Source organism: Ambystoma mexicanum, chromosome 7q (assembly GCF_040938575.1).
Source record: "Ambystoma mexicanum isolate Mex_15411 chromosome 7q, UKY_AmexF1_1, whole genome shotgun sequence".
Classification (NCBI taxonomy): Eukaryota; Metazoa; Chordata; class Amphibia; order Caudata; family Ambystomatidae; genus Ambystoma; species Ambystoma mexicanum.
This window is the reverse complement of record NC_090941.1, coordinates 406644355-406665360: the sequence shown is the minus strand read 5'-3', so window position 1 is coordinate 406665360 and position 21006 is coordinate 406644355. Positions and strand designations below refer to the sequence as shown.

General features: G+C 46.2%; 1 protein-coding gene across 4 annotated transcripts in view; it reads left to right on the top strand.

Moving 5' to 3' along the window:
• Positions 1-21006, top strand: part of TDRD3 (tudor domain containing 3) — a 1496528-nt gene that overhangs the window by 347770 nt on the left and 1127752 nt on the right. For all 4 annotated transcript variants that reach the window (XM_069639413.1, XM_069639412.1, XM_069639414.1 and 1 more), the window contains exon 2: positions 946-1030. In XM_069639413.1, the coding sequence (XP_069495514.1) occupies positions 946-1030 (85 nt within the window). The remainder of the gene's footprint in view (positions 1-945; positions 1031-21006) is intronic.

Genomic DNA, 21006 nt, shown 5'->3' with positions numbered 1-21006 from the left:
ACCGATCTTGCATGTGTGTTTACTAGGTTAGCATTATTCTTTATTGAATTTGTGACATCATATTACTGGAAAACAATTGCAAGATGCCAATACCAGGGCATATGTTGGCAATGCCTGTTATATGGTAAGAGCATTTGCCCATGTGATGGCAAAACCTTGCATTTGGTTTAAGCACCTGGAGGAAATGGGCGCTATTCTATTAACCTTCATATGAGAGTGCTACATAATCCCTCGACTCCACTCCATTCACATATGACGCCGTTCATTCACAGCTAGATTTATACACATCAGTATTTAAACTTCCAACAACACCTACAATGCATCCACACATACACCAAATCATGCTCCCAAAAACGAGATAAGTGCCCATGAAAATCCCAAAGCACGCACCCATTTGCTTTCCTCCTAAAACACTAATCTGTGTACATAGAAGAACATATACTTAAAGCAGGCTAGACTATGGCTGTGTAGTTCGTCTGCCAGTGTGTATGACCAGATTCATATTATGTAAATTGTACATATCCTGCATTCCTTTTAGTTGAGAAGGGTTTTATTTTGGACTTTGCAAGTAGTGGGCCCAATTAGTGTGTTTCAAGTGCAGATCTCACGTATTATAAAAGAAACCTATTTATAACGTGGCTGAGCTCGGCGAGATTGAGCAAATTTGCCAAGAGCTCACCTAGTCACTGGGTAGCTAGTCAAGCTAAACATATGCTAGCACCACACTCTATTTATAATCAATTTGACTAGCTCTGCGGGTAAATAAGTAGATCGGGCGCATAGAAACAGATATAGGTATCACGTGAATGATAACAGAATACCTGCCTTCCTCCAAAAGCTGTAAATAATTTAAATCCTGTAATTGCTGTGTACATTTATGGCACCTTTTGAATGAAAGCAAACAAAAAAAGTCTGTGAACCTAAGGCGGTTATTTCTCTCAACAGGTACCTTTCAGAAGAAGGAATTGAAGCTTGTACGAACTCGTCTGGCAAAGTCAATACACACGATATTATCCTGATTGCCCTCAATGTAGGTGATAATTGTGAATTTGGTTTTTGCAAAACTCCATCTTCAAACAGATTACTCAGTTTAAAAATCGTGTTTCTGCTTCAATCCAATGTCACAGATCTGATTGCTTGTTGACAGTAATGTTACACATTTTGCTTGTTGAGAGTAATGTTACACATTTTTCTATCGTAATGCTGTAATGTTGAATTAAATGCCTGCAGATTACGTTTTGGAGCAGCCCGCTTTACTACGGATTGAATCGTAAAAGTACATTTAACAGTATGAAAATGTTTCATTCATTATTCTGTTGGGTCTTAGTTACAGAGCTTGTGTGGTGCAGTATTTGATGAATATTACTAAAATGCACAAAAGTGCTCCCTAGACCTCTGCCTCCGTTTTTGCAGATCGTTGTCATATCATCTTGGGTTACCACTTGTCACTAACCTGTGCTCCAGGACCTTGAAGCGTCTCATGTGCTAGATGGAATTACCAATAACGATCTCGAACCCAAATAACCAGACAGACTCAAAGAATATTTCATGCTGATAATAAAGTAGTACTTTGCCATAAAGTAGCGCAATGTGGTGAATAACAGGCAGTAATTCACACACTCACCCCCAAATGTGATTATAAAAAGGTTTTATACCTCGCTGTACGTTATATATGATGTAATTCTACATAGGTAAGTAAAACTTATTGAAGGGAGGCATTGGTTAGGTGGACATATGTACCTTTAGTATACATAAGTGTTCATAACTTCATTGGCTGCCTCTTATCTGGTGGGCACGCTTTAAAACTACATCTAAATACGTATAATACTGATTATAGCTGAATACATGGCAGGGGGTTGGTCTTTGCAACATTGTTTAGCATGTTGCTACATAGACCCTCTGATTGGTTGGCATGCTTCACCAACCTTTGATTTTTGGCTCGTTAGCAGCAAGTAAGCAAAACAAAACTCAGGTGCCGCAAACAACGTCAGACTACTCCCACTTTACCAATTAGTCCATCGTCTCTCCTCGGTCAGTCCCCAAGCCAAGGCCTCTGCTTTGTAGTTGACCTCGAAGCCTGCTTTCTGTTGTGGGACATTCAAGGGAGTGTAGGCACACTATTATCTTAGTTTAGGCTTAATGAATAGCCCTTGTTTTCAACTTCTGAATCACATGTGAAGAGACCACAAATGTGTCCATCTCAGCCTTCTATTTAGTGCTATTTGATAAAATCGTGCTGGGTGGCATTAGACTTCTCAGCCTCTAGCCATGTTATGCTTTCCTGTACAGTAAGCTTCTATATGTCTCATCTATCTTGCGTTTCTGAGTATATACATTTATTAATCAGCAGGTTACTTTATCTTATTTGGATATATAATATCTTCATATACGATTACATGTTTCCTTTGTTACTTCAGTTACATCTTTATTTTTTTAGTATTTGCATATCGTTTCAGTGCGTCTCAGTATCTCTCTCCTCTATGACGTCACTGTACTCTTATCAAATTTCACTAAAAGCCCTATGATGAACAATGGTGTGTGCAGACATCCTTCCACCCTCATTGAGAGGGTACATGCAATACGGTCTGAGTGCAGATCATCTCTCATACACTCTATGCACTATTGTGGTGATACCTGGTGTCCCACATAGGGCTCTTCTCCTACTGTTACAGTATGACGGTGGTGAGGGGGCGGGAGCTAAGGGTAACATGTCCACCTGCTCCTCTACATTCCCCCCTCTTGTCGAGTCCTTGACAACCTCCTCTTCTTCATCCTCTCTTTGCATCTAAGTTTCTTCAGGATCCATATTTTCGTCACCCCCTCAGGTCACCTGTATTCTATATATGCTCATCCACGCTCCAAGTCATGTGACGGCATTCTCCAGTTGGTACGTCCTGCATATTTCTTTTGATCCTTAGGGTAGTAGAACTTCATCCGTGGGTGTGCCATCGAAATCTTCTTTATGTTCTCATGGGTGATGTCTTCGGCCTGTGGTGTATGATCTCCATTCACATTATTCATAATCTTCATCCCAATACCTTCCTTGGCAGTTTTTTGGCACTGTTTCAAAATGCTCCTTATGAGACCGAATCTGAGCAATACCAACACGCGCATTGGTCCAAATAATTTGAAGGCATTTGCCAGTCAGGTTGGCATCCATGAAACAGATTAGGAAGTAAGGACTAAGGCTACCCAACCTTGTGGACACTGGCCGTGAGAGGAACCAGCACACTGTTGACAGATCACTGCTAGTGGTCTGTATTAAGAGAACACCCAGAGTACATGTAACACATATACAACTTTTTATTCATGTGTTTTGCTTTTAAAACCAAACAATTTTACTAGTATATCATAACTAATGTGAACACAGCCTTTTGTTTGCCCTAGAGGCATATCAAATGAACTTCATACGATCATTTGTACATTCAGTTTCTTTACAGTGTGGGTTAGTACACATTGGTGACTGAGAATGAGGTCAGAGTAACATATCATCTATCTTGTCAAGCAGTGATCTGTCAACAGTATGCCGGTTCCTCTCACGGCCAGTGTCTAAAAGATGGGGTAGCCTTAGTCCTTGCTTCCTAATTAGTATATCCCCTCATGACTTAGGCCCCCCTGAACAAAAAAGAGGGCCACTTACCCCCTTATATAGTATCCATGAAACAGAGACAAAAAATAGTCATCTCCTGCTGTCCCATCCGCTTTATCCTCCATCTTCGTATGCAGGGTCGTCGGCATAGATTTTTTTTTAAAACGGTTTTTATTAATTTTTAAAACAAACAAACAATGCAAACCAAACTGGCAGCGCTTTTTGCAACAATCACATGAACATCAATTAGTCAAAACCACTGCTCCCCCAATCCCTCCCCCCTCAAGAGCTTGTTTGTCCTTCACTTTCCGTATCTGCTACGTGTGGCAGGATATCACCTCCTTCTGAGTCTGCAGAATCCGTTATTGTTCCAAATAGTCCTGCTATTAATACTCTCCATGCCATCAGGGTACCCACTTCTTCTTCCCCACTCATGCTACATGCCTCCTGCCATACCACTGTTTCAGCCTCCGCCCATTTCTGCAATTCCTGCCACCATACCTCCACCCGTGGCTTATGACACTGCTTCCATCCCATGGCAATCCTCCGTTTTGCAAGCACATATGCCAAGTCCTTCAATTTCCCAACATGTTTAAGTTTCCGTGGTCTGGGAAACCCTCCCAACAGGCAGGCCCAGGCCGTGTCTATAATGAGCGTGACCCCTTTGTCCGCTAGTTTTTGCGCCACTTCTCCCCAGAAACTCTCAATCATTGGGCAAGACCAAAACATGTGTGTCATATCAGCATTTTCCTTGTCGCATTTTGGGCACGCTTGTCGTCCCGCATTTCCGAACTTAGATATTCTCATCGGGGTCATATAAGCTCTGTGCGTTATATACAACTGTATTTGTTGTAATCTAGCATTTCTTGACACCTTCTTGTGGTATCCCATAGCACGCTTCCACATCCCATCCTCCATTTGTGCTCCCACCTCAGTTTCCCAATCCAACCTCAAATGCGTCAACTCCTTCCCAACCCGGGTCATCACCATCTCATACAATCTAGAGATCTCATGCCCCCTTCTGATATGTCATATATTGTCCCCATAGTGGCGTCTGGTTCTTCCGCCAATACAGTCTCAGGCCAGATTTTACGAATATTCTGCACCAGTCTAAGGTACGTGACATACTGGCCCCTATGCAAGCCCGCCTCTTCCCCTAGTCCTTCAAAATCCCTAATGGTCCCCTCTTGCCAAACATCACCCAATGTAACCAGCCCGACCGACTCCCAGTAGGTCCTGATTATCATCCTTAGTTGCTTGTCTTCCCCTGCCAAAGCAACCAATGGCACCTGGGGGGAACACGGGTATGGGTCCTCCATCATTCAACATACTCTACGCCACATCTTCCACCCCAGCAACATCATTCCCGGGCGCTCCTTCATTTCTGAACTAGGCAACCAAATAATTTCCTTCAGGTAAAACGGAGTACAGTCTTGTCCAAACAGCCTAAATTCGGGAGTTGCCTCATCAGAGAGCCATTTGACCACATACTGCAACTGACCAGCTACATAATAGGCCTCAAAATTAGGCAGCTTAATACCCCCCCTCTCATGGAAATTCTGCAACTTCCATAGCGCCACTCTATTCCGGGTGCCATGCCATAGGAAGTCTCTGCACATACTATTCAGTTTAGCAAAAAACTTCTTAGGTATCATATACGGAATATTGCTGAAAAAATGCAAGAGCCTAGGCAGGACCACCATTTTAAGCATCGCCCCCCGTCCCATCATTGCCAACGGCAACTTCTCGCAAAACTTCATGCTTTTACGGATTTTTCCCACAGCCACCTCAGTGTTATGCAAATGTTCCTCCTTTACCGTGTGATACACATCTATTCCGAGGTAGCGGAAGGAACCAACCGCTTATGGTATCGGCAACACTGGTAACCGCTCCGGAAGGGTTCCTCTGTAGCTACCCAATGGGAATATGCTCGATTTTTGGGGGTTCACCGCTATGCCAGACAGTTCCGCATACCTTTCCATTACCTCCAGAGTATATTGAAGATTTTCCTCTGGATATTTCAAATATAATAGCAAGTCGTCAGCATACAGGGATATTAGGTGTTTCTCTCCCCCTACCTCGATGCCTATCATGTCATATTGTTGCCGAAGGTATACTGCCAGGGGCTCCAGGGCCAGAATATATAACATCGGGGACCAGGGGCACCCTTGTCTGGTGCCTCTGCTAAGTTGCCACCTCTCGGATATCCCCGCTCCTGTACGAACCCTAGCTAGTGGCTCACTGTACAGCAACTTCACCCACCTAATGTAGCCCGGCCCCATCCCGTACTCCCTCAGGGCCTCCAGCAACCACGACCACCTGACTGAATCGAAAGCTTTGACTGCATCTAAGGACACAACCGCCATTTCGCCCTCGCTCTTGTTCCCCCATTCAACCACCCGGTGGAGTCGCCTATGGTTGTGGGTTATATTCCTGTTGGGGACATAACCTGTTTGGTCCGGATGTATCAATTTACTAAAACTCTCTGCAATCTATTAGCCAGGACCGCCGTCAATATCTTGCCGTCCTGATTCAGCATTGACAAGGGTCTGTTGGAGCCACAGCTTTGCCCTGGTTTATTGGGCTTAGGGAGCGGTATTATGATCGCTTCTCTAAGCGATTCCGGCGACCGGCCCACCTCAAACGATTAATTAAGCATTTCTAGCATGGGGGGAGGGGGGGAGTACCTCCTCTCTATATGCTTTATAAAATTCCCTAGGAAGTCCGTCCGCTCCCGGGGTCTTACTGGTGGGCAGCTGCCTCACCACCTCATTCAATTCCTCCAAAGTAATTGGTGCATCTAGCTCTTCTCTTTCCTCTGCGCTAATCTTAGGTAATCCAATATCTCTTAAAGTTTCCCTTATCCCCTCTCGGCTGCCCCCCCCTTTGTCCTCATATAGTGCCCTGTAATAATCCAAGAATGCCTCATTGACTCCTTCTTGGGTGTCCGCTACCTCTCCATCCTCTCTGGTTATCATCCTAATCGGGGGCCTAGGAGTTTCACTCTTGTATAGCCACGCCAAGAGGCGGCCCGTTTTATCCCCACCTGCATGCTGCCTCTCAACATACTTCTTATAATTAAGGTTGCAGAGCCTTTCCCAAAGTTCCGCACACCGCTGCTGTAGTTTAAGTACTAGCTCTGCATCCCCCCTCCACTGTTGAGCTACCTTTCTAGTTCATCCTCAGCCCCCTAACTCTTTCAGGACCCCACCCTGCAGGCCCTTTGATTTAGCGATGGCAGCACCCCGCAACACCACCTTAAAGGCTTCCCAGAGCGTGCCCGCCGAGTCCACACTGCCAGTGTTCTCTTCGAAATAATGTATAATCTCATCTCTGATGTCCTCTCTGAAGACCGGATCCTTGAGCGCCTCAGCACGGAGGCGCCACGTCGGTATCCGCACCCTAGGGCGGCAGTACTGCCACCCCAGGACCAGAGGTGAGTGGTCCGACAGGACCCTCGCTTTGTATTCTATTCGGGTGGTCTCTACCACCACATCTGGCGTGGCAAAAAAATAATCAAGTCTCGTATGCAGTTGTTGCGGGGTTGAGTAATGCGAATACTGCTCCCCATTAGGATGTTTCAGTCTCCAAACATCTGCCAGCCCGAAGTCGTCGAGCAGCGTCTGCAATGCCCTGGCTGCTGGGGTGGGCCTATCAATCTTATCATCAGATCTGTCTACCCTGGGGTTCAGCACACAATTAAAATCCCCCCCCCCCAGATAACCGCCCCACCCACACACGTACCCAGGTTGGTACACAGAGTCCTAAAATATGCCGCCGTGTTTTGATTGGGGGCATACGTATTTACAATGCACACCTCTTTATTCTCCACCAGCGCCTTCAATATAACCATCCTCCCCTCTGTATCCACCACCTCCTGTGTAAGTTGGAGCGGAACGTGCGGTGCCACCCAGACCAACACTCCCCTAGCGTAGGCAGAATACGGAGAACCCACTACAATACCTCTCCACTTCTTCCCCACCAGCTCCAGCTTTTCCCGCGTCAGATGCGTCTCCTGCAACAGTGCAATATCAATCGTCTGTCTTTTCAAATACATCATGACCTTGTTCCTCTTGAGGTAACTATTGAGTCCCCTGACATTCCACGTTACGACCTTAAGATCCCCCATAGCTCATAAGTATCCTCCCCCCTTCCGTGCAGCCGATCCCACCTGCCCACGCGATACAGATACAACCCTCTAGCTCTTCCTTGTAGCCTCATATACAAACTCGAACTCCCCATAACTATGTACACCCCAAACTTCCCACTGTCCTCCCCACCCTCCACCCATCCCTTCCCCAACACCACACTCCCCAACTGCTGCCCAGCTCCTTCCATGGAACTCGGGCACCCCCACATCTAGCCCTGCAAGCACCAACCAATGCCCAGAGCTCAGTAGGGTGAAGTCGCCCTAATGGCCACTTAACTAAGGTTACTAAATGGGGTAAAGAGGTTCGCTCTGCAAGGCTCCCCTAAAAAACAGCAATAGTCACAGTGCTCATAACATGTTATTTAACGGTCTGGCCTTCTCTGCCTAAGGCCGCTCAAATGACTATAATCAAGTCCCAGAGTCCTATTCTGCGCCATCTTGTGGCGCCCTCCTCGTGCACTACTTATCTCCTGCATCTCCTCTTCCCGTCCGAACTTCAGGCTCCTGGGGGCAACCCTGCGCGTCGAGCCATCCCATGGCGTCCTCCGGAGTCTCAAAAAACAAAGTCCTGTGTTTATGAAAAACGTTCAATTTCGCCGGATACAGCAACATGTATTTATGGCCCGCCTCTCTCAATCCCCGCTTTACCGTCCCAAAGTTCATACGACTACGCTGCACCATCAGGGTATAGTCCGGGTAGGCCGTTATGTTTGCCGCCCCTCGTTTAATCGTTCCACCCTTGCGGAAGTGTTCTAGTATCCTCTCCCGATCCCGGTAATTAAGGATTTGGGCAATTACTGGCCTAGGTGGGTTTCCCGGCGGCGGCTTCCTTGTCAGAGCTCTATGCGCACGTTCCACCGCAAATTCCTGAGATAAAGCTCCTCCGGGTATCTCCTGCAACAGCATAGATACAATGAACTCCGTGGGATCGTGGGCCTCTGATCCTTCTGGCAGGCACACGATGCGAATGTTATTCCGTCGGGCGCGTCCTTCCGCCTCCTCCGCCCTGTTCTCCAAGTTGCCCACTCTCTGCACCAGGGCATGCAATTCGGCCTTACGGGAGGCACAATCTGCGGTGTTCGGGCTCACCTCTTTCTCGAGGGTCTCAGTGCGCTCCGCCAGAGACCTGACGTCCTGTCGAAGTAAATTCACCTCTTCCTGCACCTCACCGTCCTTAGGTCCAATGTCGTTTTCAGCTCAGTAACGGCCAGTTCAAGTTTAGCCTCCCAGGCTGCCTTCAGGTCCGCAATCGCAGCCAGGACCTCCTGGTTAGTGCCGTCACACGCATGCCGCCTGCAGGCAATTTATCCTTGCTCTTGGAACTTTCCGGACCAGGGGACGTCTTGGCGAAGTCGTAAAACGTGGGCTGCTTAGCCTTCGGTCTCACGGCTCTATTAGACATGATTCTGCATCCGCTGGGCACGTTCCAGGGGGCCACTCTAGAGATACCCCCAGGCGAGACCTGTCCGCTACCATGGGTCGTGCTTTCCCATGTAGCCGCATAAGCCCCACTCCGGCAGCTCCACGGGGTGGGGAGGGGCACGCACAGTCCACAAACTCTGTGAGCTTCTCACGCCGAGCTTTCCGTGCACAGTGTCTCGCTACTTCGATGCGTCGTAGTGCGGCCTCAGCCCTCTATCACATGCCCAAAGGCCTACGCCGGTAGTAGAACACTCTAGAAATACAGGCCGATTTGCGCTAGTATCCCAACATAGGGGACCTGCGTTCCGCGCCAGTCACAAATATGCACACAGTCCGCTCCTATCGCCCGACCACCGTGCGGCCTGCTCCATCCTTTGTTCCGGTCGTTGATCGGCCATTTTGTTTTGTCTTCCGTCTCCGGCGCTCCTTATCTTTTTCGCACAAAACTCCACCGCCATTCTTCCCACGCATTCCAAAAGTTCACCAAGCGCAGTCAGTCCGTTCACACACCAACATGTGTGTGTGTTCAGCAGTCATAGGCACGTTATTATGCACTATTTCGCCAGGATCATTTCAGGATCTCGGGAGCTCCTCCAGATCGCGTCCTCCTACATGGCCCTCGTAGCCACGCCCCTCGTTGTCAGCATAGGTATTGCTTCTGTCAGGGTTCAATTTTCTCCATCATGGGAAGGTGTGAATGTACAGCAAGAAGGCCTGACCTTGGCGCACGAGCCTCCTTCGATTGCTGTAATTAAGTCCAGGACATACCTGTTCTGGAGAGTCATAAGCCTAATGGCCCTCAGTTTTTCTCTGATTTCATTTGATCGTTTGCAGCAGTTCCCATCTGGTAATCTGCAGCCACTTGGCATTCACTGCAGTTTGAAGTCCTGGCATGAATATAGATGTTGTTAACATTGCTGTCTTACTGAAAAATGTATGCTGACAAATCATTTAGGCTTCTATTGACATTGATGAAAAATAGTTCTCCCTCTTCAGTCAGCGAAGGTTGAGCGACCTCTTCCTTCCCTGGTGTTCATCCATTTTCGGAAATTCTTCAATATGGAGGTCACTTTGAGGAATCACTAATGCAGGAACGTGTACGACCACAAGGGAGCATACTCCTCCCCAATTTTCAGGCAGTTGCATAGAAGTTCTGGATCCACAGGCCCATGGCCAAGCCTTACAGGGTGGAGAATCCAATCCACACCCCTCCCCTACCGTGGAAGCCGAATGGAGAACGACTCTCACACCTTGGTTGGCACAGGTCCCTGATTCTAGAGTAACAGGTCACCACAAGAAAGCCAATGGGTGAAAGAGGGTTAGGGAGAGGTTGTGGAGAGGTAGGCGGAGAGAGGAACACCGGAAAGAAGGTAAGGGAGGTGTAATGGATAGGTAGGGGGAAATTAGTAAAAAATCTCCTGCCGTGCTTCATACATTAGCAAACTGTTACACTGAGACTCAGACAATCCCTTGCTTAGTGCTTGCAAAGTCTTTGCTTGCAGACACATTTTCTTATCCTTCTGACTACAACTCAGAAATGCCTGATTCCCCTATCTGCTCAACACCTCATAACATAAGCGTCACAACAACAATGAAATGGACACATGCTGATGCAACACACATCAGATGACATGAGTACACTGATAACAATGAACCACAATGACAAAGAAATGGCTGCTTCCCACTCTGCGGCATCAGTCCCTACATGCCGAAATTACCAGTCTCTGCAACTTCTAAGCACACTGTTCTCTCACAGTATATTCGTAGATACATACTGTCGTACTCCCAACTATCCACTATTAATATCACAGTGCTATTCAGGATAAATGCAGTCGATAGCATACCATTAAGCACTCCAAACTTGTAATATGTTTTCCTGTATAGAGTATAGCATGTGCACAAACCTTTAGTATTGCCTGTATTTTACAAACGCTGCAGCGAAGTGCGCATTCACTTATCTTATGCCTCGGGAACCGAGCCCGCCGGTATCCTCGACTGCTGAAATGCTGGCCTGGTCCTCAAGTTCTGCCAAAAGTGCGCAAAGGTACCAACTTCTTCCGAGATTCCTGGAAGTTGACTGCTGCAACCCGGGTTTCACCGCTGCACCCCGGGTTCCAAATAAACACTGAAGAACTGCTACCAAGCCACTCAAAATTCTGCTGTGACCTGCCTGTGCTGTAGAATCCTCAATGATTAGCAACTCTGCATGGGCAAGTGCAGCTTATCAAGGTCCGGCAGCATGCGTGCCCAATGAGTGCCACAAAGAAACAGTTGTAGCAGTCTGTGTTCCCCACCCTCTGACAGCCCAAGTTCGATCCATCAGCACAGCAGTTCCTCCATTAATTGCTGGCACTTTTGTGCACCTGTTTGCATCCTTTATTTTCTCCAACCAGGACCAGGCCTTCATTCTTGAGGCATGTTATTACATTTGTTAGTGGTGGTATAGTTCTCCAGCATGGGGTTGGGATGAATTCACATGCTCATGAATAACTATGACACAGCAGTACATATACACAACCACGAGAGGTGGCAAGGCTCTACAGAAGCAATAACACACTTAAAGGATAGTTCCGGGACCTTTTTTTTATTGTCCCTACGGTTCGGCCATGTGTTTTTAAGCATAAATCGGCAGATCGTAGAAAACTTTCCTATGGACCTTACCCGACTTTTCGTCCATTAACGCACTCGAAATCAGCCGCCATTTTCTGATAATCCTATCATTTCCCCCCATTGACCTGGCTCACCTGCGTTTGCGGCACTAAATCATATCCCCCGCCCCTGAAACAGACTTTATCAAAACATTCATATTCCCCGCCTCTATCCGTGACGTGACTGCTGCGTAGGTAAACGCGCCCAGGCGTCTTCTACGCGACTCCACACAGAACCCGGAAACCAACACAGATCAGCTCACAACACAGCGCGCCACAATTCGGAATATGAAACTGTACTTTTAAATCAAACCGCAAGATTGTAAATTTGGTAAAGTACATTTATTTGACATCAAATGTTTAGAGAATATTCAGCGATTTGCATTTTTCTTTGCTCTCGATCCAAAATAGTTCGTCTTGAGGCAAGCGATGTTCGTGTGCAGTACACAGGGTGTTGGTTTACGATAAAATAAGCTCTTCGGTCGCACTGATAATCGCATGGCTGTTCCAACAACGAGGGACTAGGCCACCACAACGGTCTGTATGTTGCATCTAGCCGTTAGTACCGCGTAAGGGCATACTTGTACTTGGCGATCGTCCCATAAAATGGTCAGGGTGGTAACGTTGTTCACGCGGAGAAGCAACTGGCGGTTGTAAAAGCCATTCGCCGGTGTCTGGTACTCGTGACACATACAATAATGAAGGATGTACCTGTTTTAAAAACATAAAAAATGAAATAGTCTCACCATCAGATCTTTATTAAAATTATTCATTTTATATATTAGGTTGGGAAATTATTTCATAGCTAGGACAGTGCAACTGGGTATTATACGTCAAGGGGGGCTGTAGGATACTGAGACAGTCCCCCAGTGCAGGGGTTGACAGGGAGGCAGTGCAGGTGGAGAGTGGAAGGGCCCAGGACCGAGGTTGCAGACAGTGGACCAGTTGTAGCAGGGGAGAGGGAGAGAGAAAGCAGAAGCAAAGAGGAAGGTTTTGAGGTGCTTCCGTAAAAGGAGATGGTTCTCCTCAAGATAGTGCGCGGTACAAAACAATATGCCACATAGAACGAACAAGTACAACTTAACCCGTCTTTAAAGCTACTGTATAGTAATTAAATTGCGGTATAAACTCATCTAAAGAGTTACTTACATTATATTTGCATTTTCCATTGTGTCTGTGCGTAGGGCAGCCCCGAAATACCACTCCTTCTATGCCGACGTTATTTCTTCTAATGAACGAACATTAAATGGCTTTCGTTTCTGAAATTATATTCATTATCGTTTCTTACGTTATTGCACCACACCCCCAAAAAGAAGTCTTTCGGGATGGTCCCGGCCTGTCAAGGTCAAATAACAATAGAACCTTATACTGAGTCGTGGGCCATTCCGGCACCCGAGCAAAAAATCAAAGCAGCTGACCTTCACTTTGAACGAGCACACATTCCTAGTTAGCTACATTCAGTGTAAGGCCATCTCACAGGACTTGAAATTTACACTCCATCTTTGCATTTTGTCTGCGTGCATTTGCAGCCCCAGCGAACCATAAATACGGAGACATTCTATATTTTTTGAAAAATGATTTATATTACTGTTTGGTTTAATTTAATGCGCAAATGAACAAGGGTGGAGAGACACATTGCATGTACACTGAGCAATCACTTTTATTTACACAATACATAGCTACACATATTCAATGGGCCTGCGACATGAGGAGACTCGAGAGAACAGACAATCAAATTACAATCATTTAAACCGTGATGTGTATTTCTCAATGAGCTCTGCTTTAGGTGGACATGGAACAGAGGCAATGTTGGGTGGCAATGCAGTTGTCCCCTGCACAGGTTCGTTCACAACTCCATGTATGTGCCTATCTAGGACATCAACAATAAGTCTCTCAATAAACTCATATTGCATATCCTCAAACACTGGTTTGATCACCCATTGTTTACTTCTTTTAGTGAAGGCCTTATTGTAGCGAAGCGTCCCTAAAGTTCCGGTCGTCCTACTTTGTTGACGGCCAACATTATGGTTATGTGCCAAGACCGCTAGAAGAGTCCGATTTATCATGCCCTCCATGCCAAAATGCAATCGTTTTGGCCTGTACTTTAGGCACATATTGTGGAACACCTCCAAATCTCCTGTGTGGCAGAATTCCGTGAGTCCCCTCAAATCTCTTGTTATAGTTTTATCAAATACAATCTTTTCAATGGCTTTGTGAGTGGGTGATGAAGGAATCAACCACTTCTTCTTCCGTGCCTCCTCTGTGGACAAATGGCCATGTTCATAATTGTGGAAATGTTGGTTTGTGGTCCAGCGGTGAACGTTGCTACAGTGTAGCATTACTGACCGCCATTTTTCCAGTAGAATTTCCAACGACCCTCCACATGTTTTTGAGCTCCACCAAAGATGGTTGCTGATTGACTTGGACCACTGTGAAATACCTTGCATAGCTTTTTTTTACCTGCAGCCGACATTTTTTTATTGATTGTTTTTGCAAGATGCCAAACGTCAAATTGGTGATTTATATTTTTGTACTCTTCTCTCATTGTCTTGGCAATTGAAACGTGTCTGTCCGTGGCTATCAGGTCGATCACCATTCCCCGCAATTGTAGTTCTTGCAATGATGCTACAAAGCCAACTTTCTCCATGGCCACTGAGGATGTACTTTGTGACACCTGCACGACCACCGAACTCACAATTTTCTTACTTTCCATGTCCTGAAAGTGGTAGGTGCAGTACTTGGCTGAAAATCCTGGGCTGTCGCACTGTCCATCACCGGCTAGCCTGAACCGTTTGCCCGCGAATGTACTATCAATAGACATTTTTTCCATTCTCCAAGCTTCGCTAATGGCTGGAAATAGATAATCGGTTTGGTATTTGTAGAACTGAGTTTTCGCAATGAAATGGATTCCCACAAACTGAAAGAAAGACTCTAACTTTTTAAAACTTGAACCGCTAAAAAGTGCGGCCGCTGCACAAAGTAGATTGCCTGCTGGCAGTTGCCCCAGCATGGGTTGTGCAGACCATGAGAAAGGATGATATTTTGTACAGGTGGCATGTATTTTAAGGTTAGTGCCTCGAATTGCACGAGTCACATTAATCAATGGCTCCCCACATACTTCCCCACCAACCGAATGCCCACATTTCATCCTAATAATAATATTAATCAAACAACTGTCGAATACAATGAATTTGGCCTCTTTCCTTATACTGTCACTCTGTATCCCAGCTGGTTCGGCCTGTAACGTTGAGGACATGTCACTCACATGAAAGGTAGAATCTCTGATATCGTCTTCCGCTATGTTCAGTGATATTGATGGTGTTTCATTGTCGTCCACTTCATTCTCTTACATTGCAACATCTGTTCCTTCTCCGGCGATGGGTGAATAAAACAATTTCTTCAACTTTCTCGCGGTCTTAGTTTTTGCGGGTGTGGATTCTGTGAATTGATCTCCGACTGCATACGAACTACCAGGAGGACATTCACTATCAATGGCTGGTGGTGGTATAGCTCCGTTGTCAATCACTTCATATTCTTCCCATTGGCACGATGCATCTCCAGTCTCAAGTCCCTGCCAAAAGGTTTGACAAGCAACATCTCTCGTTCGCTTCACTGTCTGTGTAGATCTAGTTCGTACACCCACTCGCAACTAGAGGACAGATTGGAAAAGGGATGTTCAGTTTAAACACAACTTACAGTATTGAACTATTAACAGTGAAAAACAACATAATATAGTGACCAGGACACTAACCTTCTTTTGCTTTCTTTTCTTTGAAACTTTCTTGCCTCGAACTTCAACATCAGGACGCTGTTGCTCCGACTCGTGTGTGCATGTCTCCACTTCCTCTTGCGCTGCAACGACTATATTTTCATGATAAGCACATCCATCACGCACTGACGCTCCATCGACTCCCTGAAACATAGAACTTTCATTAGTATGTATAATAATATTGAAAACACAATACCCCCGTACATCTCAATAGCAAAACACGAATGAACGCTTTATGTAGAACATTCAAACGACAATTATTCACGCATTGTTGATCTAGTTAGATGGAACTGTCAAGATCCATACCTCGGGCTCCTCATAGACTTCCATTGATGATATTATTGAAGATTATTGAAGATGACGCTTCAGCAACTCCCTGATGCACAGTAATTGCATTAGTATGGTTTTCTATTTTGTTAAAAAGAACATAAACTTTGTGCAGGCGTCAACGGCTCATCTAAATATACCTGCACAAATGATCAGTTGTCTAAAATAAATAATGGATATCTAAATATGATTCGATTTGCTCGATCGTTGGAAGTGTCACCACCCAGAGATCTGCATCAACTACTAGGGGTGATGTTCTTGTAGAAGAAGCTCCGTCATCTCCCTGAAACATAGTACTTGCGTTAATAAAGAAGGAAGTATAGTGGATGTAATCACGTCATATGATTTCGCTTGATCGAACTGTCAGTATCCATACCTCGAAATGCATAAGAACATCAAGGGACGCTGTAACTGAGGTGCACACTTCTGCAAGCTGTTGCGCTGACCGGTAACTGCATGCTCCCCCTTCTTCTTGGACTAATGCTCCATCGACTCCCTGAAACATAGGACTTTCATTAGTAATGAACACAATATTGAAAAAAGAAGACACATAGGAGGGCGACGACAGAAGGACATACCAATGGCTAAAAACGAAAGAAACATTGTGTGTAACAATCACGCTACAAGAATGCAAGATCTGATGATCTCCATCGATGGAACTGTCCGGAAACGTACCTCGAGCATCTGAGTGACATCAACGGTTATCGTCAATGCGTTGGACTCCTCAGCATCTCCCTGAAAGACAGTACTTGCATTATTTTGGATAACAATAATTATAACTGAAAACAAAGACTAGAGGACGAGTACAAGGGTGTACCATTAGGTAAAATAATTACACGATAAATTAAAACTATTGATTTACATGCCTAAAACAAGTCAGTGGCAGAATAGCTAAGTAAGATTACCCGATAGGCGCTTGAAGTGGCTGATGACTGCAATAACGACACGGATGGAGAATCTTCCGCCTTCATATTGAGTGGATACATAAATGGGGAAATTATTGTTAGCTAATGCTACACACTACCGCAAGGCCGAGAGCTAAATACGTAAACTTGACTCACCAGTGGAGGGATGTGGACGAATAGAGTGGGAATAGCGGTTGAGAGCAATTTTTGCTTCGCTCGCGGTGTGTTCTTCTTTGTTAGCAATGATGTGGAGTACATGTCTGAGCTAAAGTGCCTGCTGCAGATGCGGTATCGATCACCCCTCTTGTCCGCAAAGACTTCTAGGACTCTACTTTCAAGCTCAGACGGTGGATATCCGCAATATCGGACCCATTCTCTTATCTGATCTATTGTCTTAGGGAAAACATGCATTATAGTACCTTCAGATTTTTTATGGGTCTTCGAAGGGCAACCGCCAATGGAACAGGCAGGCATTTTGGAAAGTTCTGAAAAGTAAAGATCAACAATTCTATATGAATACCAATGTGTTAAAAAATTAAATGACACATAAAAGGTTCAATGCAAGGTTCGTTTTGGTTCTTGGAACTATACACGTTATTCACATGCGGATAAGTATTTGAATAACTTTAAAAAAATAGAAAAATAATTTGACTAAACTCAGAACATGTGACTAGTTCCTTGCATGTACTGTCTTGAACGAAAAGAAATTGGACGCAAAATGATTATGGTACATGGCCTTACCTTGACGAACAAACAGTTAGATGCAGGGATCAGAGTAATTTCTTGTCGTAGAACAGGGAGCAGTTCACAGGTTGCAAACTGATGAGTTTGCTCGAAGTGGTCACGGAAGTTCACAGAGACGAAGAGCAGATAACCAGCACCTTCACGGGATGACTAGCAAAGCGCAAAGAAGTTCTCATTAGAAATATGAAGTGGGTTATAAAGAATTCGAAACAGGGGTGTGTTTGTGAATGAATGACGTGTATATGTCGTGGCATTATGCGGTTTGCAGGGGGGCGTCCAGCGTGAGGGGGGATGCTTGGCAGGAGACACGGGGTCTGGAGGTAGACATGGGAACAACAACCCATGCTCTATAGACCACTTTGAAGTGTACATGGTCTTTGGCACCTCTTGGCCTTTATCGCTCCCTGACAGCTCCACTTGCCAGCACAAGTACCCCGGTGCGAACTGCCTTTGATAGGGCGGGGGGGTGGATTGGGGCGGTGGTCGTGCAGACAAGACACAGGAAGACTCGTGAATGGAGACACACTTATGTGGATTGCAGGGGGGCGTCCAGCGTGAGGGGGATGCTTGGCAGGAGACACGGGGTCTGGAGGTAGACATGGGAACAACAACCCATGCTCTATAGACCACTTTGAAGTGTACATGGTCTTTGGCACCTCTTGGCCTTTATCGCTCCCTGACAGCTCCACTTGCCAGCGCAAGTACCCCGGTGCGAACTGCCTTTGATAGGGCGGGGGGTGGATTGGGGCAGTGGTCGTGCAGACAAGACTCGTTTGCTGCAGGGCCTCACCAAGAAGAGGCCATCTAACTGCATGTAAGAGGCAGGCTGCAGGATCTAGTACATGGAAGGCAGGGGGGTGAGTTTATAAATACCTCACCCTCCCAGGAGAATATATGGGTGCAGTTCACCCTGGAGACCCTGGATGCCTAGGCAGTTAGTCAGCAGCAGGCTGGCCTGTGGTGGCAAGGCGGCAAGGGCCAGAGGGGGTCATCGCTGTACCCGGTGCCCAAAAGGATGATTTATTATGATCAACCATATTGTTTATTTACCTATAACCATGTTTTGTATCCATAAAATCCAACGGCCTTTTATTGCCAACGCTTGAACAAAGTGGTGTGGTAAGTATTTTTGGGGGAGGAGGCAAGGCCGGGAGGCTTGATGCCAACCCGCAAAATAAAATATGTATGTCTGCTGCATATGGGTTCAACGGTTATGTGGATTGAAGGTGGGCGGCCAGCGTGAGGGAGGATGCTGGCCGGAGACATGTGGTGTGACAAGACAAGGCACAGGAAGACTATTCAATGGAGACACACTAGATTCATTTAAAAAATCAAAACAACCATTGTTAAAATATATGTTGGGTTTTATTTTAGATCTTAATTTCAATTGAACATAAATAATAAACATTACACATTGTAAAGTTCCGGTTGCAGCACATCCAGGGAAAATCCGCTGTATTGTCCACTGTCGCTGGGGAAATGTTGTCTAATGGCAAGTACCGCACAGGCAGGTATTACTCTCCGAACGCGGTGTCCGAGCCTCCCGTGAAGCCACCAAGTGAAGCAACGATAGGCCACCAGCCTGTACCACCTGTGAAAATGAAAGATGCAAACTGTATTAAAATGACAAAACTTTCTTATCACTGTCGATTCAGGTAAAAAATGTCATTCTGCTTTGAAAAAAATTCTATCTAGAAAATGCACAATATGGAACCAATTTACATGCATTCGAATGATATGTAGATGTAATTTTATATGTGGGAGACGACCATGAAATAGTAGTGGCATCACTGACATCACAACCAGAGTATACTTACTCGTTACTCGGATTACGCGGACGAACAGTGCCGCGAAGTTCGTGCATAAGCACCATCATCATCCTCAACACGGTCCGTGAGAGGCAGGCTTCCCTGAACTCTGGCAGCTCGGTGATGCATTGCGGACTTGGCTCGCCTTCCGAAATGTAGGCCAAGCACCCGGAATTTTCACGGCAGCAGCAGTTCTCCTCCTCAGTTGGCATTAGCTCGCACCGATTGCACGTGCACCAGGTGGAGACGCCGTCCATGCGACATGGTCCAGGCTCTTCATCCGTTGACTGGTCCTCCCAACTGCCGTCCGAATCCCCATCGTTTTCGCGTGCTTGCCTTTCCGGTAGTTTCTCCTCGGTGTACACGGGCACGTACATATACAGCATTATTGTAGCCATTGTGTGGTAAAGAAAGTAAAATAATTTACAGAGATGGTACAGGTGTTCACAAGGCCTAGAAGCGGCGAAGGTAGCTGAACAGAGCACAGAAACGAGTCACAGAATACTCAAAGTAACACAGAGAGAGTAATGGAATCGAAAATCTGCTGCTGTGTGTTGTGAAACTGTGTGTTTATACTTATTGAGGAAAGAGGCGTCCTGCCATTTCCATGGCGACACTTCATTAGCTGAGGCGCAGCGATTGTTGACACGAAACGTGCTTTGGCATTGGGAAATGGGCGGTACGCGTCTGCTGATGTCAGGCTCAGGGGCGGGGGATTTGATTTAGTGCCGCAAACGCAGGTGAGCCAGGTCGATGGGGGGAAATGATAGGATTATCAGAAAATGGCGGCTGATTTCGAGTGCGTTAATGGACGAAAAGTCGGGTAAGGTCCATAGGAAAGTTTTCTACGATCTACCGATTTATGCTTAAAAACACATGGCCGAACCGTAGGGACAATAAAAAAAAAGTCCCGGAACTATCCTTTAACTCTGGAACAGACTCACATCAAGTGAACAGGTTGCGTAGCACTGCTTGGCCGACTCGGGGCTCCTACCTGGAATCCCTGTTGACACAGTAGAACCTTGTGAAGGTAAGCGTGGACTTCCACGTAGCAGCCCTGTAAATGTACAGGAGGGCCACACCAGAGAGAAACACTGTTATTGCTGCGATGGCTCTGGTGGAGTGAGCTCTCGGCCGTCCTGGCAGAGGCCTGCTCGCCAATCGATGACAGTTCATGACACAGACATAGAGCCCCCTGGAGATGGAAACATTTGATAAAGCTTTTCCATAATTTACAGGCCCAAAGTTGACGAACAATTGAGAAGTCTTCTGAAAATTCTTCCATACTTGCTCTCCTTGGCCAAGGCCGGCCTGGCACATGCTTCTATCAAGGTTCATCTAGCGGCTATCTCCCGCTACACGAGGTCTCCAGGAAGATCTTCACTGTGGTCTCACTGTCTCTTCAAGGACTTTTTCGATCGTGAAGGCTCCTGCCCCGGCGTGGGAACTCAGCGTGGTGCTGATGAGGCGCATGGGGGGCCCCTTTCGAGCCTATGCATCAGGCCCCTCTCAAGTCCCTCTCGTGGAAGACTGCTTTCCTTGTGGCCATGACCTCTGCCAGGAGGGTGGGTGAGATCCAGGCCCTATCCTGCAAGCAACCACACCTGACTTTCCACAAATTGAGGGTGGTGCTGTGGACGCACC